The sequence below is a fragment of the Stegastes partitus genome, unplaced genomic scaffold (genome assembly GCF_000690725.1).
Source record: "Stegastes partitus isolate 25-593 unplaced genomic scaffold, Stegastes_partitus-1.0.2 Scaffold10, whole genome shotgun sequence".
NCBI lineage: Eukaryota > Metazoa > Chordata > Actinopteri > Pomacentridae > Stegastes > Stegastes partitus.
In genome coordinates, this window is record NW_007577741.1 from 90,132 (window position 1) to 116,889 (window position 26,758).

At 45.1% G+C, this 26,758-nt stretch overlaps 1 protein-coding gene across 1 annotated transcript; it reads left to right on the forward strand.

Annotated features, from left to right (window-relative positions):
- wnk2 (WNK lysine deficient protein kinase 2) lies at window positions 1–26,362 on the forward strand. Its single transcript, XM_008285142.1, has 29 exons — window positions 1–669; window positions 4,506–4,678; window positions 5,111–5,331; window positions 7,296–7,453; window positions 8,955–9,043; window positions 9,248–9,467; window positions 10,098–10,368; window positions 13,783–14,090; window positions 15,504–15,626; window positions 16,587–16,619; window positions 16,813–16,929; window positions 17,103–17,522; window positions 17,719–18,363; window positions 18,665–18,714; window positions 18,815–18,977; window positions 19,069–19,185; window positions 19,259–19,429; window positions 19,544–19,586; window positions 19,694–19,855; window positions 20,065–20,936; window positions 21,211–21,268; window positions 21,356–21,420; window positions 21,554–22,143; window positions 22,252–22,484; window positions 23,246–23,476; window positions 23,657–23,755; window positions 24,565–24,609; window positions 24,711–25,030; window positions 25,799–26,362. The coding sequence occupies exons 1-29, from the start codon at window positions 1–3 to the stop codon at window positions 26,093–26,095; spliced, it is 6,963 nt and encodes a 2,320-aa protein (XP_008283364.1). The 3' UTR covers window positions 26,096–26,362.
- The last annotated feature ends 396 nt before the right edge of the window (window positions 26,363–26,758 follow it).

Sequence of the window (26,758 nt, forward strand, 5' to 3'; positions counted from 1 at the left end):
ATGGATGCGGCGGACGATTCGAGCAAAGATCCGCCACTGGGATCCACATTTTCCTCAGCACCCAATTTAGACTCTGACATTAACGCAAACGCCTGCAGGCCCGTGTATGAGAATGGGACGGACCACAATGTCAACATACAAAACGCTGCCCTGCGGGGAGCCAGTGACCCCAGCGCCTACCCCTCCACTGACTACCAGGGGCTGGTGCGCCAGAGGTTCATCCGGCGGAGTCTGTGGGTGTCAGACTCCGAGGAGCAGCCGGTGGACGCGCCGGAGTTTGTCAACAGCAGCCCGGTGCTCAACATCGACCTGCGGACCATCGTCGATCGGAGTCGGACCCGAGCTCTGCACGGAGCCCGCGTCCAGGAGACCTCCAGCACCGAGAGCCAGGTGGGCCTGAAAGACAGCGCCACGGAGAGCGTGAGCGCGGACGAGGAGAGGGGAGACCGGAGCGAAGCCGAGCCCAAGCCGGAGGTGGTGCACTCGGATGTCACAGGTAAAGCAGGAAGTGACGAGAACGAAGAGGAGCCCGGCATGAAGGCTGTGTCCACCTCACCGGGGGGCCGCTTCCTCAAGTTTGACATTGAGCTGGGAAGAGGCTCCTTCAAGACCGTCTACAAAGGTCTGGACACCGACACCTGGGTGGAGGTGGCCTGGTGTGAGCTCCAGGTGGGTTCACTCAGAGTCCAGCAGCAGGCAGGCGGCTGGTACAGGCCTGCTGTTGGGGCTCCGTAGTGTTAGACTTGGTTTGATTAAAAGACATATTCTGTCAGTGTGCACCCTCTGAGGCACAACATGTGGTCCAGGGGACAACCAGGGGTCTCTGTGGGGGTGGTATGAGTCCCCACAAGAACAGGACTGCTTCATTAAACTGTGCTTCAGTCAGGTGAAGTAGTCCAGTAAACACATGGACACATGACAGACTGTAAACGCTTGTGTCACACAAACAAAGCATCAGGCTGAACTATGTGGATTCTGTCTGATATTGTTTTTTTTTTAATTATTCCTCTCATGGGTTCAGTCTGGGCTGTTCTCAGACCATATATGAGAAGCTTCAAGGTAAAACTGATCAACCAGTCAGCATTAACAGGCATTTGTGTTACATGATGACTGGATTTTTACTTTATTTTTAAAAGTAGATGAAGAAGCCTAAACTTTCTGTCAGTCATGCAGCATCTTCTTCTTCTTTCTACTGTCAGTTCTTTTAGCCTAAATCTTTTTTATTTCAAGCACAGTTTAACATGTGGACATGGTTCAGAAGTAGCACTAGTAGTTTGCAAAGTCTGTCGTCGCCGTGTCCTCTGTACTCTATTGACTCATAGGTGTATTGATTTGAAGCTCACCTGCTCTGACACCTAAACGGTACTCAGCGCTGTCAGCAGATGAACTGAGTGACACTTTAATTAGTCTGAATTTGAAAGAAACGTGTCTTAGCAGCAGATAACATGCGGTCAACTCAGTGCTTCATCGCAGCGACAGATTGCTGCATCACTAATCTGTGTATGTGGTAATCTAATGACCGGTTTAGATCCATGTCATATACAGATTAGCCGGTAGACAGACCTGTAGACTGTGGCTGCCCTTTCAGAATGCGCTGAGCTTTTCAAGTCTGTCCGGAGCAAATGTCTGGACCAGACTGATAACATCTGAAAAATGAAACCATAATACTTTTTTTTTGCAGCTTCTTTCAACCAATAATTCAACCAAACTTTAACTTGCTGCCTCTTGTTGTGTTGTTTCACACAATGAACCGACTTTCACTGCGGTTTAGTCACTTCACAGGCGATAAAAACCCCGAGCCAGCTGAGGCTGACTCAGCATCTGAGCAGCGTTTTAGGAACTTTTCACATGATCCTAATGAGAGGAACATTTGTGAGGCGTGCAGCATTATTTCGCTGCTGCTTTTTTTGTCTTCCTACTCTTGCAGAATCCAGGTTCACCGTGTCAGGCCCCTGGGAGTCGCTGATAAAAAAAATTACAGCCCAACTCAATCAGGCTGAGGCGCAGAATTAAAACACGATTACATGGTGCTTATCTCACTGCTTCTGTTGGCAAAAAAACAAAGGTCTGGTTTCCAGCGAGGCCAGGAGTGAAACTGAAGTTCACTGTTTGGTAAATGTCGGCCTCATATGTGTGTAATGAGTCTCTTTATGAGGTGAAACCAAAGTCAGTCCTTCTAGAAGTCAAAGCTGATGAGGATGGAGCCCCTCACCCACTGCAGGTGCTTAAGCCTCATTTTGCTGCTTTTATAACAGTATTGAAATGATACATTAAAATTCAGTTTTATTCTCTTCATTAGGAATTTAAAAGGGCTTAAAGTATGCCTACAGTTTTTTTTTCACTATCTTATGTCATCTGTCAGGAGAGAATCCAACCACTGGGGATATTTTTAAACACGTCTACATTATTAACAGAATTTTAAAGAGGAAGAGTATATTTTTTTTGAATGTATATCAGGGAAGGCATCTTATCATGCACTGTGATCTCTACCGCAGGTGTGCAGGTATCGTATGTGTGGCTGTTTGCATCTGTGTGGCGTACGAGCAGGTTCTTAGTGGAGATCTAGCGATGATTCAACCATTCTGTCCCTGGAGATGAGGCCGTGCCCTTCAGAGCTCCAGAGCCGGTGTGGCTGGCTCACAAAAGGCTGCTCGAACTCAAACGCTGCGCCTGTACTGTGTGTATACAGCGTCTATGTGTGTGTGTGTGTGTGTGTGTGTTTGGGGGTAAGACTATGAGTGAGACAGCAGAAATCCTAGATACTCACAGGAAGATTTATGAATCGGGTTTGAAGAGGAGCTGGAGCCTGATGTTGAGCAAATCAGACTGCTTGTTACTTATTCATCTGCTGAATGATGATCAGACATCTGCTGAGCAAGTTGTTTACCCGAAATTAGCACATCGTGCAACTCGATTTAGTAAAATGCCAAAACACTTTCCCACTTTGCGATCCCGTGTCTCACTGTTGTACGTTATTATTCGCCTTGTCTGATGGCTTAGTAATGAATACTAAACACAGACTTGTATCCCTGTGGCGTTACCACACAGATGTGTCTGGAGAGAGAATCCTGCTGATGCAGCCCTCTGCACCAAGACAGGGAAAGGGTGGGTTCACTTAAGGACAGCGTGTAAGATGTGTAGTATCTGATCCACAGTAACGCAGGAAGCACCGGCTCCTCAGCGCACTGCATTAGATACGAACACCAGTGCTTCTGATGGAGTTTCTCACTCAGTTTTTTATGTGCAATATTATGAGTCAGTGAAGCTGATTGTGCGTTGCCACACCCTGCTTTGATCTTTATCTGTACAGCATCCCTAATCATCTGTGTGTTAACTTCCCAGAAAATGGACAGTATGGAGATAGAGAATATGTTTGTCCTTCATAAGAATCAGGAGGGAGCTACAGAGCGGTGTATCCTTCACAGTGCTGCACGTAATGTAAGATGCATCAGACTGCGCAGTGTATAGGTCACTATGGGCCGTGAAGGAAATCTGATTCCCCTGCATCAGTCAATAATCAATGCCATGTGATGTACAGTAGGTCATCGAGCATCCCAGACATTTCAAACACTAAATGCACCCTAATTGTTCCCAGCGAAGCGTGCCGATGAAGACAGCAGAGGAGAAAACTGGAGGTCATGTAGCGTTTGTGGTGGCCTTATCCACTGGCTCGTATCTGCTGTGCTGACGGGAGAGAAACAGAAATGTAGAGAATGTTTGCTGTCAGCTGTTTTACTATTTATACAACAGTTCAGGGAAGGCAGGGGCCAAAATATTGATCCAGTATACACGCATTCACTCAGGTTTGTATACCCAAAGATGTAGGATTTAAACGCAGTGAGGGTTTCTTCATGCTTTAGGGCTTTGTGATTGAAAAAAGAAAATATTCCCAGCCGGCTGTTTTAAACTCTTAATGGTCTGAGTTGTTTTTTTTTTCCTCCATTATTTACCAGCAGCACATTTGACATTTACAGATTAAAAATGTGATTAAAGCTTGTGTTTATCTGTCATGACAGATGTGTCTGTCTCTGCATCACAAAACCAGATTAAATAAGGCTTTCACTCAATCTGTCCGCCGTAATGGTTCCACTCCTCGTAGTTCTAAGGTGTTTAAGCAGAGTGTGTTTTATACACAGTGGTGATACAAAAGGATAAATGGGGCAGACCCCCATGTTTACCCACTCAAAATGCCAAAGCTGTGTTCAGTCCAAACATTAGCCACAGGCAGTCCTGACAGAGCGTCATCCCCGCAGCAATCAGATTATTTAAAGGAAGTTGAGAAGGAATGCAACTGAAAAGTAGTTTAAAAAGCACTAAGAAAAATGATGATTGAGCCTCTCCTTCCTCCTCCACCACCCCTCAAACTGGTTAAATCTGAATATATTGATCACTACTGCAGCTTCTCAGTTGATACGGCTCCAGAATATTGGAGAAAAGAAAAAAAACGAAAAGATGAGTGGGAGAACTTCTAAAATGAATTGTCTCTCTCTCTCCATTTTCCTCAGGAACGGAAACTGTCCAAAGCAGAGAGGCAGAGGTTCAAAGAGGAGGCAGAGATGTTAAAAGCTCTCCAGCATCCCAACATCGTGCGATTTTACGACTTCTGGGAATCACCGGTGAAAGGGAAGAAGTGCATTGTTCTGGTGACGGAGCTGATGACCTCAGGGACACTAAAAACGTGAGCGTTCATTTGAAGTTGATGAGTGATGTTTTGCTCCCTATCTTTGTACTGTAAATTACATACGTGTCTGTTGAAGGACGTCATTTCAGTAAAAAAAAAAGTGGACTTTCTTGCTCGAAATGTAATTAAGAAAATAAATTTATCCGACTTGGAGCGTAGGCAGCACAATAGGAAAAACTTTGCATGCACTCGGAGCTGAGGGATTAGCTTAAGAATTGATTGGTCATTAGAGATTCATACTTGCTATGCGTTCGGGCCGCTAAAGCTTAACGTAGCAATTAGCAAAAGAGACGCGGCTAATTAAAAACATTTCATCAATACAGCGGTTATTTGGGGACGGACTCCAGGACTGAATTTCTCACTTGTCAGTTAATGTGTTTTTAAAATCTCTGTTATGACTTTGTTTTCCTTTTTGTTTTTTTAATCTAGGTATCTGAAGCGCTTTAAGGTCATGAAGCCTAAAGTTCTCAGAAGCTGGTGCAGACAGATTCTCAAAGGCCTCCACTTCCTCCACACGAGGACTCCACCCATCATCCACCGAGACCTCAAGTGTGACAACATCTTCATCACTGGTCCCACGGGCTCTGTCAAAATCGGAGATCTCGGCCTGGCAACGCTGAAGAGGGCCTCTTTTGCTAAAAGCGTTATCGGTTAGTCATCGGCCGGTTGGCACTCCACCGTTTTATTGACTTGTGAATAACAGAATGTCTATTTTAAAGCTGTGTGAACAGCCGCGTTTTTGGTTACTTGGGGGCAGCACAAGCAACCTATAAACAGAAGTCTGACATTTTTAGCTGCTTATTTATACATGGAGCTGACAGAGAGCAACGCTGGCATTTATTTGCTGGTAAGGTGAGGAATGAAAGTCCAGGATTTGCTCAGTTTCTGGTGTTTGGCTAAATGTTCTCCTGTGTTCTATCTGGTGCTGCGTGTAGGGTTCTACGGTGACCGACGGGGGCAAATGACGCACAAACGAGCTGCATATAAATGAATACGCTGCATAAACAGAAACGCGCTGCAAAAAGAAAACACTGGCCTCTAGGGGCAGTAGTGAGCTTTTCACCTGAGAGGCAGACAACAGTGAGCGAGACGAGTAACGTTAGTTGATTGAAAAACCAACACATTCTCACGGCAATTTGTGAAATAGTCCCGAAACTTAATGTCTTTATTATTATTATTATTTTTATTATTATTATTATTATTTTTATTATTATTATTAATATTATTATTATTAATAATAATATTATTATTATTATTATTATTGTTTTGTGTCCTGGAACACGATTTGTCCGACGTGTTTAGTGTTCCCCAGCACGAATTTCAAACCAATACATTTCAACTGGAATTATCCTTTGTGTCTGTGCCACGTTTTTCCCCATCAGACAGTGCATTAGCTGTTTTCCTGTTCTGGCCCGTCCACACTCATAACTACAGAGATCACTATACAGACGTGTGGCTCACACAGACCAATGTTAGGAAAACGGCGACTGGAAGATGTGCTGTGATCGCAGCGAGTGTAAAACGTAAAAGAGTACATTGTATTGTGGTATTTTTTGTGTTTTTATTACACCGGCAGTGTTTGGGGGAAATTTGTGCTCGTTGCTAAGGCAACCCTGTTAGCATCGGCGCGCAGCCTCGCCAGAGACCCAGAAGAGATCCGTCCTACAGAGTGTGTAATGTTTTTGTGTGTACAGTAATATAATAATATTAAGTTTTGACTATTTCACGAATTGCCATGAGACTGGGTTGACTTCTCCCTCAACTAACGTTGCTCGTCTCGCTCACCTTTATCTGCGTCTCAGGTGAAAAGCTCACTACTGCCCCTAGAGGCCTGGGTGGGGCACTTCCGTTGTGTGAGTGGATGTGCAGCGTTTTCTTTTTGCAGCGCGTTTCTGTTTATGCAACACAATCGTGTACATGCAGCTCGTTTGTGTATATGCACGTCGTTTGCCCCCGTCGGCCGCCCTAGGGTTCAGTAGTTTTTAGAGGTTTTTAATTGAAAACGCCACACATTGATGAGCACAGTGAGCGTGAACCAGAAAGTCAACTTCTGGGCAAGATAACAAAGAACATAATACAACAATAATGGAGGAACACTATGAAGCGCCATAAAGATAAAGGGAGCTGTGGCGTTGGGTGGTAAAAGAGTGAGTCCATTTTTAATATCCAACTATTGGTTCTCGCTGCGTTAAACTGTATATTATGATAAACAGATTGTTTTAAAACCAGTTTTACTACCTCTCGTGTTTTTTATTACCCACAATCCCACATGCCATGTTGCCTGATGTTACAGACAACAACTCTGGTAACTTTTGGTTTCATTGGTAATAATTGCATCTTTTAACTTTTACTGCCTCTTTAATCCTAATAAAAGTCAACATTGCGTCTACTTTATGTCCTCTACAGTTTGGATGGATTTTTCTCGCATAGAATTATAGAATGGACATAGATGAACCCTCATATTGCTGTCAGGGGAGTAACTGAAAAATATTTGGAATCGTGACTCAGCAGGCATGCTCAATATCTTGCTGTTGATCTCGCTGAAATGGAATGAAACCCGAGTAACCGCATGTGAGTTTATAATTTATCACCCTCTCTTGCGTTCAATTTCCAGGAACTCCAGAGTTCATGGCCCCAGAGATGTACGAGGAGCACTATGACGAGGCTGTGGATGTCTACGCCTTTGGGATGTGTATGTTGGAGATGGCCACCTCAGAATACCCCTACTCCGAGTGCCAGAACGCTGCTCAGATCTACCGCAAAGTCACCAGCGTGAGTTCACGTTTAAAGCCGCCGCTGCTGTTGGTGTTGTGACTTAAACCTATTTACCACGTACTTCTATGTCTTAACACTCAATTAATGCCCCCAAGCAGCTTCTGGGCATTTATTCCTCTTCACACATCTTTGCTCACTTTGGGCTCGTTTTTCACTGTAAAATAAAGTCCATGCAGGACAACCACTGGTAAGAAGTAGAGAGAGAACTCAGAAATGTCTGAGTTAGAATACATTTAGCAGAATTAATGAAAAAGCTAAGACTGTTGAAATTCTTTGACTATTTATTTTATAAAAATTGAAATAACCTGGAATCACCATGTACAACCCTTTCCAAGAGGTGTTGCCAATACCTGGATAACAACAGTGACTCTACATACTTAGAGATAATTTACAACATACACTTGTAATTGGTTTCTCATAGTTGCTCTGCGTAAACACAGCCTGCAGTTCAGTCGAAAAGTCCCTGAGTTTTTGTTATGTGAATTTTTGGTTGCTGCTGAGGTACTTGTGGGTTCGCAGATGCACTGAGAAACACTGTTTTTTTTACAGAAATCTGTTTAGTGCACAGTTTGTTTTTGGCAGTTATATACATATATATATATATATATATATATATATTTTTTTTTTTTTTTTAATTATTTTTTTAAATATATATTTTACCTTTTATTTAATCAGATAAAAGACCCGTTGAGATCGAAGTCTCTTTCACAAGTTCTCTTTGCCAAGAAAGGCAGCAGCACACGTCCACAAATAAACACACAACACAATCACAAAATAAACCAAATAAATATATAATTAAATGAGACATGTATGATGAAATATCACAATTTAAAGATTTGGTACATCACAGTTGAAAATCTAAAGATATTGTTGTTGGTTTTTTTTGTAAATAACATGCCTTTCAAACTTGCCGGTGCGTTTTGGTGTTTGGATGGTAAATTACATGTTTTTATGTTTGTAGATTCTCGATCATTAAGGTCACGGTAATCCTGAGCTTCTGTAAAAACCAAGTCGCTTTTTAGAGAACCTCTTACGATCACATATTGTACTCATTTAGCGTTATCTCACGTTAGCAAACATAATGTAAATGTGACAGCACAAGCGTAGAAGAGTCATACAATTAGTTAAAATTTACATAACATTTGCTAACATTAGCTGACTTTAGCCACCAGTGCTACTCATACCAGAGCAAGTAGCAACACTAAATCACGCAACGGTCCATTTTTATTCCCATGAATTAAACTTTTAAATCTGACTTTTTTCTCCTCCAGCTCTCCAGAACTCTCCTTGTACAGCAGCAGCAGCTCCTTAATCCCCAGAGCTGAGATGTCTGGGAGAAAATGTGTTTTGGAGAGTCTGTAATTAATGTTTCCTGACACTGCAGACAGAAGTTGTTGCCTCTGTTATTCAGTCATGCTCTAAGTACCGCTGTTTTGACTGTGTCATTAAGTGAGCTGAGACATGTTGCTGCTGGCTTGTTTTTTTATGTTTTTTTTAGGGGGTGAAACCTGCCAGCTACAGCAAAGTCAGTGACCCAGAAATTAAGGAGATAATAGGGGAGTGTATCTGTCACAGGTGGGAAGAAAGGTAAGTGGGATCTTTGACTTGACACATTTTTTATGTAGCTGGAGCTCTACCCTCATCTTCAGGCTGTCTTGTTTCTGCTCCTGCAGTGTGACGTTAATACCAGTATTTGGTTCTGACACAGCTGAAGTTCCTCCGTGTCGTGCATCATTAGGTTTTACTGACACAGTAACCTGCAGTAGCCTGTGCTTGTGAATTCCCCTGCAGGTACTCCATCAAGGACCTCCTGAATCACGCGTTCTTCGCCGAGGACACGGGCGTCAGGGTGGAGCTCAATGAGGAAGACGACGGCAAGAAGTCGTCTATCGCTCTGAAGCTGTGGGTTGAAGATCCGAAAAAGCTGAAGGGGAAATACAAAGATACCGGTGCCATTGAGTTCACCTTTAACTTGGTGAATGAGGTCCCGGAAGTTGTGGCGCAAGAAATGGTAAAAAAGAAAAATGTGTTTCTGAAATAATCATTAAATGCAAACAGAAAATAGACACACACAAAAAACATTCACGCAGCCACAGCCATTGTAAATACATATTTCTTATTGGCTTGCAAGACATTTTAAGCTGCAGGTAACCATAGCAACAATACTTCTGCCTGTGCCATATTATCAGTTAATCATGGTTGGGTAAAACAGTGTCTCTTTTTGCCTGTGATAGGTGGCTGTGGGTTACACATAATAATACACAGCGATGTAAGAGAGGAGATGTAGTGATTCTCCTCTGATGTATCAGCACAGATTGTTGCAGATTGTTACCTATGTACTGTTCTCTCATAGACAATGCCAGCATGTAAGTGTCTGGTATTAATGCAGTCGTCTTTACTGTGAGATACAAGCCTGGGCTCTTTTAATTAGGTCTGATGTAAATGGGAGTTGGTCAGTGGTCTGGAACATAGTGCCTGTAGTGATAAACCTGAAGCATGTTCTGTATTGATTGAAACTGGAGCAACTGATCAGTTAAAAGGCAGTTCAGAAGAGGCTGAAGATCGACTGATTCACTACATAAGGAGTTACAGCCTTGATGCATTTCATGCAGTGAGTATCGTACCTGTGTCTTACCTGCAGGTGGAATCGGGTTTTTTCCTGGACTGTGACGTGAAGATCGTCGGGAAGTCCATTCGAGACCGCGTGGCTCTCATCAAGTGGAGGAGGGAGCGGACCGTCTCGCCAAACGGAAACGGTGAAGTAGCCGTGAAGAAGATGCAGCAGAACCTACTGCAGGTTCCCAGTACTGGTGTACCACAGAAAGCCACAGCAGGCGCTGCAGATTATGAGGATCAAGAGGCGGAACAGCAGACTCTGATCTGCACCGTGCCCACCACAGCCTCTACCACATGTAAGAAGTGGAATTAACAAACACGTAAATGTGTGGTGTGTGATGTAACGTCACTGATCCTGTTCCAAATTAATATGCCAATTACATTTTTCTTTGATTTTCCTAAATAGTCGATGCAAACGACAGTCAGCATAATTTTCAAGTCATCAAACATTAATTCGATTGTTATTGAACAAACCTCCCGATGACAGCAGCATTTTTTTCAAAAATAAAAAACTTAAAATGTACTGATCCAAATTATTACGCACAGCAGAAAACATTTGATAGGTTGTCAAGAACTGAAAATGGTCATTTGTTGAATTTGCAGCCTTAAGAGGTCATATTTACTGAAGTCAAAGCTATTTCAATCAGAAACAACTTCACAGGTTCAGTTACATTTTAACACAGAACCCCTTGTTTGATAACAGCTTCACAATTCTAGCATCTGTCGAACTCGTGACTTTTTGCTTGAGTTTCTTTTCAGGATGTCAGAGTAGCCTCCTAGAGCTGCTGTTTGGATGTAAACAGTTCCACCCTCATAGATCTTTTTCTTGAGGATGCTCCAAAGGTTCTCAGTAGGGTTCAGGTCAGGGGAGGATGGGGGCCACGCCATGAGCTTCTCTCCCTTTACGCCCATAGCAGCCAATGATGCAGAGGTATTCCTTGCAGCATGAAGGTGATTTTGTATCGAAAAGCACGGTTCTTCTTTTTGTACCATGGAAGAAAGTGGACAGTCAGAAACTCCACATACCTTTCAGAGGTCATTTTCACACCTTTTGGGGATCCTAAAGGAGCCGACCAGCTCTCTCCCCATGATTCCAGCCCAAAACATGACTCCACCACCTCCTTGCTGACATCGCAGCCTTGTTGGGACATGGTGGCCGTCCACCAACCATCCACTACTAGATCCATCTGGACCATCCAGGGTTACCCGGCACTCATCGGTTAACAAGACTGTTTGAAAATTAGTCTTCATGTATTTCTGGGCCCATTGCAGCCGTTTCTGCTTGTGAGCGCTGGTTAGGGGTGGCCGACTAGAAGGTTTATGCATAACTGCAAGCCTCTGGAAGATCCTACACCTTGATGTTCGTGGGACTCCAGAGGCACCAGAAGCTTCAAATACCTGTCTGCTGCTTTGTAATGGTATTTTAGCAGCTGCTCTCTTAATCCGATGTAGTCGTCTGGCAGAAACCTTCCTCGTTGTATCTTTATCTGAACCAACCCGTGTGTGCTCTGAATTAGCCACAAATCTCTTAACAGCACGATGATCACGCTTGAGTTTTAGTGAAATATCTAAGGTTTTCATACCTTGTCCAAGGCATTTTCACTTTTCGACAGCAGAGAGATCCTTTTTCTTTCCCATATTGCTTGAAAATGGTGGTCTGCTTAATCATGTGGAACATCCTTCTTTAGTAGTCCATCCATCCATCCATCTTCTCCCGCTTATCCGGAGTCGGGTCGTGGAGGCAGCAGCCTTAGCAAAGCCGCCCAGACTTCCCGATCCGCACACACCTCCCCCAGCTCTTCCGGGGGGACCCCGAGGCGTTCCCAGGCCAGCTGGGACACATAGTCCCTCCAGCGTGTCCTGGGTCTTCCCCGAGGTCTCCTCCCGGTGGGACGCGCCCGGAACACCTCCCCAGGGAGGCGTCCAGGAGGCATCTGGAAAAGATGCCCGAGCCACCTCAACTGGCTCCCTTCTTTAGTAGTTTTTCCTCTAATTGGACTCACCTGGCAAACTAATTATCACAGGTGTCTGAGACTGATCTCCAAAGAGTCCTGAGACACAATACCATCCATGGATTTAATTGAAAAACTAAAAATGTAATCTTCATGACCCTTACATGCGATTTGCATAATAATTTGGAACGTGGTGTCTAACTGTGGTTAAAGGTCCCACATGAGGAAAATCCATTTTATTGTATTTTATGGTTGTTACAAACTTAGAGGTATAAAGTAAAAGCTGTTGATGACGTTTACTTCTGCTGTTGCTCTCTGGTTGCCCTCCCGCAACTACATAGGCTTCCAGCTTTGCAAGCTCGTAGAATTTTACTGAACAGCTACATCAGCTAACGAACTAATAGTCGTCAAGCTCAGACTTTGTATAATTCTGCCTCCTCACTGCCTGCTGCATCAGAGTGAGCCATTCAGAATGAGCAGCTGCCTCACGCTCCACCAGGCTTATTTACTTTCTACAGCTGCTTCTACTAACTCTAAAACATCTCAAGCAAAACTCACCAATGTTAGCTGTGGGCTGCAAGAGTGAACACAAAAGTGTTCATGCACTTCCAGCATCTGGGGAACTTTCCCAAGCTGCAGATCTGCACCACGAAAGTACAGATTTTTATAAACAGGTTATTGACTGACAAACTCACCCGACACATGAACTAAAAACAACAGCTGTGCCACATTTCTAAATACAATGATCGCTCAGAGAGAAACGTAAAAGTGGTAGAAAGTCTTGGTCCCACACATTCATTCACATCTGTGTTTTGCTCTGTGCTGTCACTCAACACAGAGAGAGTCTTCTTCCTGAAGAGGGACAGCAGCAGTTTAGCTGCATTTACAGCTACAGACACTGAAACAGCCTGTTCAGAACAGGACTAAAACCACAAGGTATACAGTCGTGGTGAAACCTCTGCAGCATTTACAGTAAAAAAACACTGAGACACATTCTGGGGACATGTGAGACATTTATTAACTTGCTGAAAAGAGCAAAACATGGAACTTCTAAGTGTAGCCATTAGGTTCTATCTACTGTGCTAAGTTTTTTTTCTAATAAATAAGTATAACAGAGCTGCAAGGTGGCTCGGTGGTTAGCATCGTTGCCAGAAGGTCGCTGGTTCGCCTCCTGGTGAGGACACCCGGGATCTTTCTGCGTGGAGTCTCCATGTTCTCCCCGTGCAGCGTGGGTTCTCTCCGGGTTCTCCGGCTTCCTCCCACAGTCCAGAAACATGTTGAGGTTAATTGGTGATTCTAAATTGTCCGTAGGTGTGAATGTGAGTGTGCTTGGTTGTCTGTCTCTAAGTGTAGCCCTGTGATAGACTGGTTACCTGTCCAGGTGAACCTGCCTTCACCCTGAGTCAGCTGGGATAGACTCCTGCCCCCCGCGACCCTAGTGAGGATTAGGCGGTGTATAGATGATGGATGGAAATATGAAACAATCCAAAACTGGTTGAATGGAAATACAAGAAAGCTTAGAAACAAAGAAAAACGACCTTCATATTTTAGGAAATAGTTTTAATCAGGATTTAGAATATAAGATGCAAATAGACAAATGGCAACTACAGTGTGTGAGTAGCATCATGAGCCAGCGCTGGACTTCTAATGAGGCGATCCTGCACTGTGTCCTTCTCCCCCTGTCCTCCCTGAGTGTCTGTCCGTCCTGCAGAGAGTATCACGGAGAATTATAATGTTCTGTTTACTGTGTTATTACAGCCGACAGCGGAGTGAGCTCCACCATGCAATTAGACGATCTGAACAATCAGCAGAATGGCCCCTACCAGTCGCTTCCAGAGCCCATCTCCACAGCTCAGATGGTCTACAGCCCTCCCGCGCAGCCTGACCCTCAGCTGCACCAGGGACCCTACCAGCAGCCCACAGCACAGGTCTCACATGAAAGCTACACACAAGCATCCACACAATTACACCAGGGAGCCTACCAGCAAACGGCAGGTCAGCTGCATCCTGGAGCCTTTCAACAACCTGCAGCACAACTGCATCAGGGGCCTTATCATTGTCAAACAGTGAGTACACGAGTGTCTTGCTCTGTTTCCATTCAGTTTTCATTTTTGTTTTTGCTGGTTGTTTTCTTAAATAACTGAAATTTTATTTTTCTTTTTTGAAATGAAACCCGATCAGCGTCACTACAGTGATCCCTTTGTTTGCCATGAGAACCTGCTCATCACTGAGAGCACAGTGTGTCTTAGGCGTGGCAGCGCCTCCGTGGTTGAGATGTTACACTCTCTCACTAAGACAATGACTCCAAGTCCCTGCCAGTGTCCATTAGAGGATCTGGCATCAACAAATTTCGCAGGGAGTCCACTGCATAATACAGATTACCCATACTCTAAATGGGAAGCCCAGAATCCATCATTATTATCTACTTTCTTGCCCCCCCATCAACACTCTCATCATGACTCAGCAAGTTATTTTGATTCACCTCACCTTCCCCCGAATTTACAACCTCCCTCAGAGCTCCGTCTGAATGTCCCACGCAGCCCACAGCTCCGCCAACACTGCAAGGCCTGCATGTCTCTCCTCGTCAAGGACAGGGCAAAGGGAGGCGAATCACTGGGGCACATACACAAACGCACCTTCTCCACCTCCACCCAGTTTACACCAGTGTCAAAGCCAGGCTCGGCCACATCTCCTCATCGCTCGAGCTGCCCTGCGGTCGCTCTGCCCGCTCATTTGACCTCGCCCCCGTCATCAGACAGTCAGCCGTCCCCGGCCACTTCGCCCTCACGTCTGTCCCCACCCCCACGAGTTGTGCTTCCACGGAGTCTGTATGAAGGTGGAGATCTCACTCTTCTCAACTACTGTCTCCGTCACATTGTCAGTCGCAGGACCAGTTCCCCCACCCTCTCTGACAGAGGAGGTGTTACTCATCCAGTGCACAGCCACGCGGAGGTGGGAGGTAGTACTTCCTCAGTGTTTGAGGATATACACAAGAGTCAGAGCCTGGATGTACCTCTCTGCTGTTCCCCCAATCTGGACAGGAACCCGCTGTTATCTCCACATTACAGCGAAGGCAGTGCAGATCCACTGGTAGGTCAGAGAGGGAGGCTTCACGCAGGCTTAATAGCTCCATAGCAGCAGCCTGCTGTATCATCCATGACTCCTCACTCCTCTGGCCACATATGTTAACAGCCAGTCTGCTGCTGCTTAATCCCCAATAAGGGCTCAATCTTCTCGCTCCAGGTGCTTCAGCTGTAGAGTGTATTGCAGTGAACATGATGGGTGACGATAGATTGATGCTGCAGCTCCCCTTTTCCATTTTAACTTCCCTTATTGAACCATGCCAGCTGCTAAAAAAACATTACTCTGTACTTTCTTGCCAGTGACTACACCTGCTTTGACACATTAAACTCTGAGCTTAATTTGTTCTATCAGACATACAGTCATAATATAAACTTGGCCTTTCTTATGTGTTTCAGACAGTTTCTGCTCCAGCTACGCCAGCCCCTACTGCGCACCAGAATAGACAGACAGCACAGAGCTTCCCAGCTGCAGCCCCGACTCCACAGACGCAGCTTACTGCTCAACCCAGCCAGGAGCAGGTACTGCAAATATACAAGTGTGACGCAACACAAAAAGCAGAATTAGGAAGCAGAAGTTTGAAAGTCACCCACTGCAGCTCACTCAGCTGCCTGGCTGCACTACTAAAAACCAAACAAACTGTAATATCCCAACAGAAAATATTGTACAATAGTGGAAAAAAACCATCTCATTAAAAAAAAATTAAGCAATTTTCCAATGATAAATATTTTCATTTTGAATTAAAATACATTTTGTACATTTTTCCATGTAATGAAGGATATTTATATGTGCACAACAATTAATTTACCTATAATATATAATAATAGATGTTCTGTTAATTGTCAGTAATTGTAGAAATATATTGACAGCATTCATCTTGAATTTCACCCTTTCATTCATTACAATTAAAATAAAATATCTGTTGGATTGCAATTGATTTTCAAATTTATTTTAAGTCTTTTAATGTCAAAAAATATTTTAAAAAACCATACAAAATGGAAATTATTATTATTATTCACAATTATGGGTTTTAAAAGCTAATTTCAAGACATTATTAGATTTAAACTCAAGGTCTATATCAGTCATTTTATTTATATGTTTGTGTATTTCAAAAATACATGGAACAAAAGGTCAAATAAGAAAGGAGAAAAAATCCATAAACATACAGATTTTTTATTATTTATCTTTTTACAGTGTAGGTCTGCTGTGTTTGTATCACTGACTGATCTGAACACACTTGCATGTTTGGGATGCGTTGCACGCTTGCAGGCTGCTCCACTTTGACTGCAAAAAGGCTAATTTTGGTAAATGTGTGACTTTGGTGACACAGTCCATTAAAAAGCACGACGAGAAAAAGTGCATTTGATTTTCCCTCCTATAGTAAATGTGTACTGACCTTTATATCTATGTATACGTGTGTGTATGTGAATAGCTATTCATGTGGTTTGTGTTTCCTTCCCATTTGTCTCTCCTCCCTTTAGTGCCACCTCCAACCAGCTGCTATCCTGCCCCAGGTAGAGCAGTACACTGCAAACCACGCAGCTTAACTGAATCATTAGATCTGCCTGCCCTGCAGCTCACTTGTATCAAGTGGAGCTTTTAGAACTGAAGATCTTGTCAGCTTAATGAAAAACTAGCTTGTATTTCAAATTCAAAATTCATACTGTCAAAGTAAAAAAACCCAAAATGTTTGATTTCCTTTCTAAGCTGTTACCTGCTGAGCACCCTGCATCTCACCTGAGTCCTCCTGATACATCCACCAGTTTTCCACAGTCACTCTCCAGTGCTCCTCCCCCACTCCTGCCCCTGCAGATCAGCACACAGGTGTGTTGTGGTAGCATCAGAAACACAAATACAAACTAAGAACAAAAAACATCCTACCAAGTGTTCACATAGGTTGCAGGGTTGAGTAATACATGAGGGGCCTGTGTGAATGTTATTTCTGCCGACTGGTTGTCTTTGTTCATTTTATATCATTTTCCCTTTTTCTTTCCCAGTTTCCCTCACCATATCCTGTAGTTCAGACAGGGGGCCACAAGCCTCCTTCCTTCTCCCCTCTGCCATCTGCCTACAGCAGCAGTGACCCTCCTATGTCTAGCGCCTACTTCTCCCCTTCGCCCCACCATCCCACTCTTCCTCTGACCCCTCATGCTACCTTCCCCCCTGTACCTATCCTCGGCACCCCTCAGACTCCTCTGTCCACACCTCAGCACGTGCCCAGTATGGCGCTCCCTGTTCCACTTCTCACCATGGCCATGTCCCCTGCACTGCCACAGCAGCAGCAGGGCGGCCCTCCCACATCTCAGCCAAACCTCAGTACCTTCCATTCCACCCATCCCTTACCCCTCTCTCAGGTACAACCCACCCCATACCCCGTCCCCAACCCTGAGCCTCAACTGGCTGAGCAGCCTTTGCAGGTGAATATTTGACTCAGTTCTCACTGTAATGGTTGTGGTCGTAGGAAATCTGTAATGCTAAGGTGGCATTGTGTGTTAATGGTGTAACCGTGTAATGCATGCAGGGCATGCGTTTAGGGGTGCAGAGGTAAACAATACTTGTAATACCTGAAGAACAATTCCTTAAAGGTGCTGTTTTGTTGTTTTCCCCATGCAGGTGATTGCTCCGCATGGGACTTTGGGAGATGTTCAGCTGTTGGCTGTGGGCCACCCTGCCTCCTGTGCTGTTCAGACTTCTCTATGGGGAAGCGGAGCAGATACAGAAACTACTGCAAGTGGCCTGGACCTAACTGTAGCTCCTGCAGGTTCAACTCCGGCTCCAGTCTCATTGTCCGCGACAGTCCAAGTTGAACCTCAAGCCCCAGCACAAACTCCGGTTCCGATGCGAGCACGGAACCAACCTTCAGTCCCAGTATCAGCTCAGACTGCAGCCCCAACCCTCCTTAAAGCCTCAGCTTCAGTCCCAGTACAAGTTCCAACAGCAGTTCAAGCTCCAGCCTCAGCGTCACTTCAGGCACCGACGTCTGCATCGGGTCCCACTTTAGAACAAACAAATGTCTCCTCTGTTTGCTCAGACAAACCTTCTGCCATGGGCAAACCACAACTCTCAGTCCAAGGTTTGGTCTCAATTCAGTCTGCAGCCCCTGTTTCTGCTCCAGCTCCTGTCGCAGCTCCAGTTCTGCAGCCTGCTGGCATCCAGACAGCAGTCTCAGTGCCCGAGAGTGCCAACCTGGCCACAACTCAGCAAAACCTAGAGACGACACCTGCATCTAGCACCCTTCAGCAAGAGCCCTGTGTAGAGGTAGGCACAGAGAGAAAGTCTGCACTTTTTAGTGGAGCAATATTGATTTATACTACAATCAGATTCTTAAAAATCTGCATTTGCTGAATGAAAATTTCCTCTGAATGAATGACGTCCAATTGGTTTTTATACATCCATGCTGATATGAAACCGGTCCATCTTAGTTTAGGATCTTTAAGTTCAAAAACAGCACACGTGAACATTTTCACTAGTGTTACTTAGTCCTGCAATGATCTTTTCTGTATATATATAATTCCTTGACTTCTAACTGTTTTGCACTTTCCCGTTTTTCTGTCTTCAGGATGGGCTTCGGGACAAACTAATATCTTTACCCAGTTATGCATATGACAGGTGTGTGTCCAGTGACTTCTAGCTCTTTACAGATTCGTCTCTCTTTATAATTGTGTTTGATGAAAAGGCGATAACGTGTTTTAAACTTTGCCTTTTGTAGTCTCAACTCTGATGTAGCATCTGGTAAGGAAGCAAGTGACGGCTATGACAGCTTGGCTAGTGGGGGGAAGGGGGATGGAAAACCCAGGAAGCATCACCGCAAGTCGGCTCGCACACGTTCCAGGCAAGAAAAGACCAGCAAACCCAAACTGAGCATGCTCAATGTGAGTCATGGTGTAATTTGTGGCGAATAAAGTTCCAATTTCTCACAATCTTTATGCTTCTGATTGTAAAATGTCACCGCTGCCCCTGCAGGTTTGCAACACTGGTGATAAAATGGTAGAATGCCAGCTGGAGACTCACAACCACAAAATGGTGACATTTAAATTTGACCTGGATGGAGATGCTCCCGAGGAAATTGCCACTTACATGGTAGGTTCAGCCTTTTTAGAATTTCTGTCTGGATATGTTTGTGACATCGTTTAACAAAACTGTGTGCTTCCAGGTAGAGAATGGGTTCATACTATTGTTGGAGAAGGAGATCTTCATCGACCAGCTGAAGGACATTGTGGATAAAGCTGAAGACATGCTGAATGAAGACATGGAGGGTGAAAGGGACACGACTTTGAGCTGTAGTCCTCTACAAGGCCAGATGTCTGACGGGCAGCCAGGAGAGGTAAGAAGGGGTTAGAAATCTGTACAAACACTCAGCTAATATATTTGGACATGAATGTGTGACAAAGCACGCAGCATATAGATTTAGCGCACGTCTGTACATGTCTCTCTGTAGAGTCAGCAGCCCGGAGCAGCTCAGCCTGTCTATCAGCAAAACGGTAAAACGGTGTTCTTTTTCAAAAATGCAGCATTATGCATGTCTGGTGAATCCTTCTGTGCTTGTCACATTAACTTGTGCCAACATTTTTGATGTCTTGGGTTGCAGTTCTTCATACAGGAAAGCGATGGTTCATAATCTGCCCTGTAGAGGAGACACCTACGTCCAGTCAGGAGACTCCGTCTGATGGGACGACCACACAGTCCCCTAGCAGCTCAGCCACCACCCAGCCTGCTGACAGTGGCACTGCAAGGCCCTCCACATCCAGAGGTGACTTTGTTTCTGCAGAGCAACTTCAGCACAATACCTGGCAGCTTTGTGGAACAATAGCACTACCTAGCGGTAGCTGGATTAAAACATCCTTCTGCTGCGATGGGCAAATAGTCATTTCACGGCAGATTAAATATCAGAGCTGGCATGTCATTGGGTCTTACAATGTTGCTTAACTTTTGCGCTTACATATTTTTTTTCTCTTGCAGAAGAGGGGTCATCCTCCACGATGTCTGGTGGAAGTGGAGGCTTCTCCTACGAGGTGTATGGCTTCTGTAGTCCTCCAATAATGTCCAACACAGATCCACTCCTCTTAGCCACTCTGTCTCCCCCTGTTTCTGCACCCCCGACCCTCCAGTCAGTGTCCTCTGTGGATCCAGCAGGCAGCTCAGTGCAGCCTAATGTGCATCAAGCCCAGCCAGCCAGAGCTCAAACATTTCCCCCATCATCCCCACACGCGTCTTTCCCAGTAGAGGAGTCCCAGGGATCCCCTCTGGGCTCCATCTCCCCAATCCACGCAGCTCAGCAGATGTCCGATATGACATGTCCTGTCTCTCTTGCTGACGAGGTGCCCTGCTGCCCTCTAGTCATGCCCCTGTCTCTGGATGTGAGCGCTTCGCAGGGTGGGTCTCCTCTCACTCCTCTCCCCCTTCAGGACCCAGGTTCAGCCAAAGAGCCTCCGTCTATGTCCTACGCCCCTGCAGCCCGGAGCGAGCGGCCACAGCAGCCTGTGGTGCTCCACCAGCCGTTTTCCACCGTGGGAGGAGCCAAAGTGTCCTCACTGCCCCAGAGCCCGGCGCCATCCCAGCACGGTGCAGGGCCCAGCGAGTCCGACGGGGAAGGACGGTTGGGCCGCGGGGGCTTTGTAGACAGCACCATAAAAACTCTGGATGAAAAGCTAAGGAATTTGCTCTACCAGGAATATGCTCCCATGTATCCATCCGGCAGTGCTGCAGAGACACCAGGATCTGGCACGGAGTACATCCAGTCTCCTCCAGGTCCAGACAGCGCCACAGGAGGGTCAGGAAACAGCACACCGGGGCCCATAGGGGAGGGACGCTACAGGGCAGGAGAACAGCTGGTGAGTACAACAGCACTGTCTGCCAATTAGTGCTGGTGTTAAATATTTAGTTTGATATATTAACAGATACGTTCCAAATATGATCAGCTATCCTGTCTGTCATTCTGATGCATGGAAATACATTTTTAAGGAAACTGTTCTGTAAGATTTCATGACAAATATTTAGTTTGACGTTCCTTCTTAAAAGTACGCTCTAGGACAATCATCAGTGGATGCTATTGTAGTTTTCCTGTGTCTCACTTTTGTTTATCTCTCATCCTGTCGCCTCTATAAGCCTCAAATTCCAGAGAGAATGGATAGTTTGAGCACACTGAGTGACTCAGCTGTGTGTGGTATGTACAGCATACTAACACCACATTTTGAAATTAGATCATTTCTGCAGTGGCGCAGTATTTACTGTTGTGGAAATTTTCCTGCAGCTTCCCTGTCAAGAAGACATGTCCCTCACTCTGCTTCCTGCTCTGGAACAAGAGGTCGATTCAAGGTATAAAAAGGAGATTTTTCTCATACTCAAGGCCGAGGTGGAACTGTCTTTCATGCAGCTTAAAATTGCGTATTTAATCCCCAAAGCATTATGCTGCCGTATGGATACTCAGCCGGTTCTTTACTTCTGGCAGATAATCTCTGTTCCTCCTGAAGTGGCCAACAGACGAGATGTGAAGCAAAGGAGCTGGAGCAGCGCTGCCTCACCGGCGCACCCTGTGGAGTACGGTGGCGACCACGTTCAGGCTGAGGTCATGGCTACCTCCACCACAATCGGCCGCTTCTCTGTGGTGAGCACTGAAGACGACATTACCCAGAGGACACGCTGCAGCCGCTACTCTGCCCCACCTGATTTCTACCTGGACACACCTCCGTCCATGGCCAAGCGAGGCTCCCTGCCTCGCGCTCTGACCTCAAACTCTGTCCCTGTGGATGTGACGGTCCATGCTCGCTTCCTGTCCTCAGACTCGGGGGCTGAGAGCAGTCCAGCAAAACTGGCCCCTGCCACCCCGTCTCAACACTCTCGCTCTGAGCGCCGAGGAAGCGACCTCATGAAGAGGGCCGTGGCCTTTCTCCGTCGTTCCGGTCGCAGCAGCAGCGTGCAGAGCTCGGACTCACCAAACAGGCATGGAGGCGTGCACGGCTCGGCATACGCCAGCAGCGATAATGACTCAGAGATGGAGGACTCGGACATAAAGAAGGAACTACAGAGACTCAGGGAGAAGTAAGCATACCTTGTGGTTTACTTTCTGTCTCATGTAGTGTCTGTACATGAAAAAACCTCGTCATGTAGCTCATAACTGATCGTATATTCCTGCCTCCATCCTCCCAGACATCTGAGGGAGATCTCAGAGCTGCAGGCCCATCAGCGGGGGGAAGTGGAGCTGCTCTATCGCAGACTTGGCAAAGCCCCTCCTCCTGGCCTGGGACTCTCAAACACTGGACCGCATGCCGGCCGTAGAAAGAGGTCCAGCAAGCACAGACTGAAACCAGGCAAACTCCTCAGTCCTCTGGTTCAACAGTTTAGAAATGTCACAACCAAAGCTAGTGACTCCAGCAAAGCCAGTGAGTACCTTCAGAGAACCTCCAGCATTATAAATTCAACATTTAGAGCAAAAGTGTGGAGTAATACCATCCTCATGTTTGTGTCATTGTTGTTTACGTCCACAAGTACGTACACAACATAACAAGGATTTTGGTTTCAGTTATTGGTGTTGCTCGAAGAATGAGCAAGCACAATAATAGAAATAGGAAAATAAGGAATAAAAACAAAGTAAAATAAATAATACAAAATAAAATAAGATAAATATATACAAGAATATACACATCTGAGCAGAAAACATATATGTACAGTGGTGCAAATAACGATGTAAGCAGTGTTATGGCTGAGAACGGCTCAGCTGTTCAGTCGGGTTAGAGCAGTGGGATAAAAACTGTTTCTATGTCTGGTGGTTTTAGTCTGCAGGACTCTGTATGGCCTGCCAGAGGGGAGGAGGGAGAACAGTTTATGAGCAGGATGAGTGGGGTCTGTGGTGATGTTCCCTGCCCTCTTCCTGGTTCTATTGGAGTACAGTTCCTGGATGGAGGGCAGGGGGGCTCCGATGATTTTCTCAGCTGTTCTGACTGTGCGCTGCAGTCTGTTTCTGTCCTGCAGTGCGGCTGCTCCGAACCACACAGTGACAGAGCTGCACAGGACAGCTTCGATGGCGGCGGTGTAGAACTGAATTAAAGTTACAATGCTTCTGAAATACACATGAAAACCCAACAAATCCACGGATGCCCTTTGAGCTTTTTCTTGTGTTTTCTTAATGTGTTTGCGTGTCCAGGTGCTGCTGCAGGCACAAGTGAGCCCACAGTGAGTTTAAACGGCTCTCCGGCCAAAGGGCCACTCCCCACTCACAGCAGAGCACGTTCGTGCACCAGCCACCTTCCCAGCTCCACCTCAGAGCCTGTGCAGACTCAGCAGCCCTGTTCCCTCAAAGGCTCTCTGTCTTCTGACAATATTTATGCTGGACTACATGGAGACGGCACCGGCACACAAGCTCCACCTGGACAAGGTACACAGCGGAGCGTTGCAGCCCATCAGTCTTTCCATTAATGCAAACTGTAGATTTACCAAAGAATTAATATGTTAAAACAAAAAAACCCTGCAGCAGTATTTTTTTGTTAGTGTGAGTATTTTAGTGTGTGCTCTTCTTACCCTGTCGTCTTCTTCCCTTGATTATGCCCCTCTACAGGCTGGTCTAATTACCCTCAACCATCTGAGAGAGTGACCTATAAATCGAGTAGCAAGCCACGAGCTAGATTTCTCAGTGGGCCTGTGTCTTTGTCTATCTGTTTGTATCTCTTCTCTTCCCGCATAGCTTCACTTTTTTGTTTTCCATATTTTCTACTTATCTAATTTCAGCTCACAGATTTATATATATTTTTTGTCTCTGCCAGACTATTCTGCAACACTGCCGGATTTTCTTTCGCTTCGCCTCATCTTTGTCACTTGCGCTTTAATTTATTTTTGCTTTCACAAAAATATATATTGCTTATTCAAACCCCTAAGAAGAAGCAGACGTGTTGATCTGTTAAAGATGATTTGATTTCGTTACCAATTCTCACAGATAGAAGAAGAAATACTTGTAGAGTTACTTATCAACTTGCTGTTTTATAAGGTTTGGATAATCAACGTTCATTTTATTAGTTAGTGCATTATCTCACATTTCAAGTGTCTCTGAGTGATACTTGTGCTCTTCGTCCACCCTGCGACACACACAGTTTTGTGACTTATCCACATCACATCACCAGGAAATGGATTTCTGCATGGGCATGCTACATGCATCCCAAGCCACTGTGAATTTTCTAATCACTCATCTTTTGTTAATCTCTCTCGGCTCTTTCTTATCGCTGTCTCTCTAATACGCCGGCACTGCACTTTGATATGGCTCTAATCTGGGCCGCCTGCATGACTTTCCTAATACATGGACTGTCTCGTTTCAGGGAACTGATTGCTTTGCTTACCCATTTGTTACTGTGGTTTTAGTTTGTTCCTTTGGCAGCTTTTAGTAGCTTCGTTTTGCACTGCATCCTGTTACTGAACATTTTGACCAGCCGATGTGAAGTGCATGAGTATCGAGTCTTTTTGTTTCTCTCGTAGGGACAACGCTGAAGCGACTGTGTCTTGGCAAAGAGCGCGGCAGCAGTAAGTAAAAATACAGCGTCCTTCTGAAAACGAATTAATATAAAGCTATATTGCCACTATCATTCTAACCACCTCATCATGGTGTGTGTGTGTGTTTTCAGGGACTGGAGCTTCAGCTTCAGGGGCTTTCAATCAATCACAGCAGCTTCCTACCGGTGTCACGCCTCCTCCCCATCAGCCAGTGATGGGTCTGGCCCAAGCTCAGGCCAACAACAGCAACAACAAGACCTACAGCGGCACGTCCATAAGCGCCGCCGAAAGCAACCTGCCTGAGGACCTGCAGCGGCTGATGGACGACTGGGCCCAGGAAGTTCTGATTGTGACCCACCGGCCGCGCACCAACTCTCTGAGTATCAGTGGACAGCAGCTTTGGGATCAGATTGTCCCTCGAACATGTGAACAGCTTCTTAGTGCTTCAGATGTGAGTGTCACGGCAGTTTTGTTTCAATTTAGAAAGTCGCTCGTAAAAGAAGTACGTACATGCAGTGTTTTAGTAAAGTGGAGAAAACTAAACAGTAAAATACTGAAAATACCGTAAAATATTAGAGATAAAATAGATCTCAACTGATGATTGCGTTTGAATTCCTAGTATCAATGTGCTGAACAGATTTATGAGACCACCTGTCTAGTTTCTTAAGCAGTATATATCCAGCACCATGAAGTACTTTAATGAGCACTCAGCTCTCAACGTTTCACTATTTTGAACAGGAATGAGGAATTTGAAACTGAATTCCCCTTTTTATAGCCAAATGTGAGCCACTGGGCTTCTCTGAGAAGTCAGAAATGAATCGAGCATAACATTCAAAACTATTTTTTCTGTTCAGGAATGCAAGTAAATAATTGTAATTTGACATCTTATTCAAGAAATAATCATGTGCTTTACATTTTTTTCTGGGTTTTTGTGTAAAACAGTAAATTTGAAAATTCATGGATAACAGTAGTGATTTTATTTTAGCATTAAAAACATCATTTGGGTTAAAGAGCTTCTACATACTGGTGTATGAACCAATGCAGAAACATCAAAACAATATTTGGGTAATTACTAATGCTGCTGTAGGGCAGCTGTGGCATAAACCTTACACTGGGTGGTGGTCTAATACATTTCTTAAGCACTATTATTCTGTACGATGAATATTGGTTGTCAGTGTAGCACCAGCATTGCACTGATCACATGATGTAACCCTTGTAGGTATCATCATGGACAGCTCCAGGTCCAGAGGCCTGCAATCTGCCCCTGTCATGGCCCGACAGCCCTGGGTCAACAGTGATGACTACCCCCTCTGCAGGGCCCCATCCCTCCTATCAGCCACACTCCCCTGCTCCATTCAGGGCCTCACCTCTCTCTGTTAGCCAGTGGCCTGGGCTGCTCTTCCCCCTTCCTTCAGGAGTGTTTGCCTTTCCCGCTGTGCCCTCAGCCCAGGATGCCCACAGCCCCACTCCAGCTTCATCATATCAGCCGACCGACCCCAAGGCGAGGACTCTCTAATCTGAGTAGCATTGTGTCTTCCAACTCTGTTACCAAAAAGATATCTCATTATAGTTCTAGTCAACCTTATGTGCATATACTGTATATATTTAACCAGCATGTATGTAACCATATGTACATACTTGTCTCCATTCTTGAGTTTTATGTTTCATTTGCATCAACATACCTCATGTCCATATTACAGTACATAATCCTTGAGTGCAGTCTAATGGTAGTAGTACTTTTAAAGATGTATAGTTCGCCCAATCAGGCTTGAAAGTGCAGATTTTTATCATCGTTTATCTATGTACATTGCCATTCACTGAATGTACATAAAGTGCTGTTCATTCATGTTGTGTTTCTATAAATAGTTGATGTTTGTGTTGCTCATATCACCCCAATATATAAGCTGCCGTGTGTATATATGAATTCTTGTTAGTCTGTACATAGCTCCTGTGTTTGTACAGTTACCATTAGATACTCCATAGGTTGGTGCTGCAGCTATGTGTCTTAATGCAACACCTTATTAGCCACCATCATGCCATCACTGTGAAGACTTGACATCCTGGTCACTAGGACCAGCTCCTTTACTCTGCTCTCTCAGTCCAAGGATAGGTTTCATTCTTCATCAATGAAATGCTTCCAGCACAAGCGCTTGAAATATCCTTAAGAGATTTGAATGAA

Coding starts and splice junctions, on each gene's coding strand:
- wnk2 (XM_008285142.1), top strand. CDS start 1: ATGGATGCGGCGGACGATTCGAGCAAAGATCCGCCACTGGGATCCACA. Junction 19,186..19,258: donor AGGAAATTGCCACTTACATG/GTAGGTTCAGCC, acceptor GTGTGCTTCCAG/GTAGAGAATGGGTTCATACT. Junction 19,587..19,693: donor GCCTGTCTATCAGCAAAACG/GTAAAACGGTGT, acceptor CTTGGGTTGCAG/TTCTTCATACAGGAAAGCGA.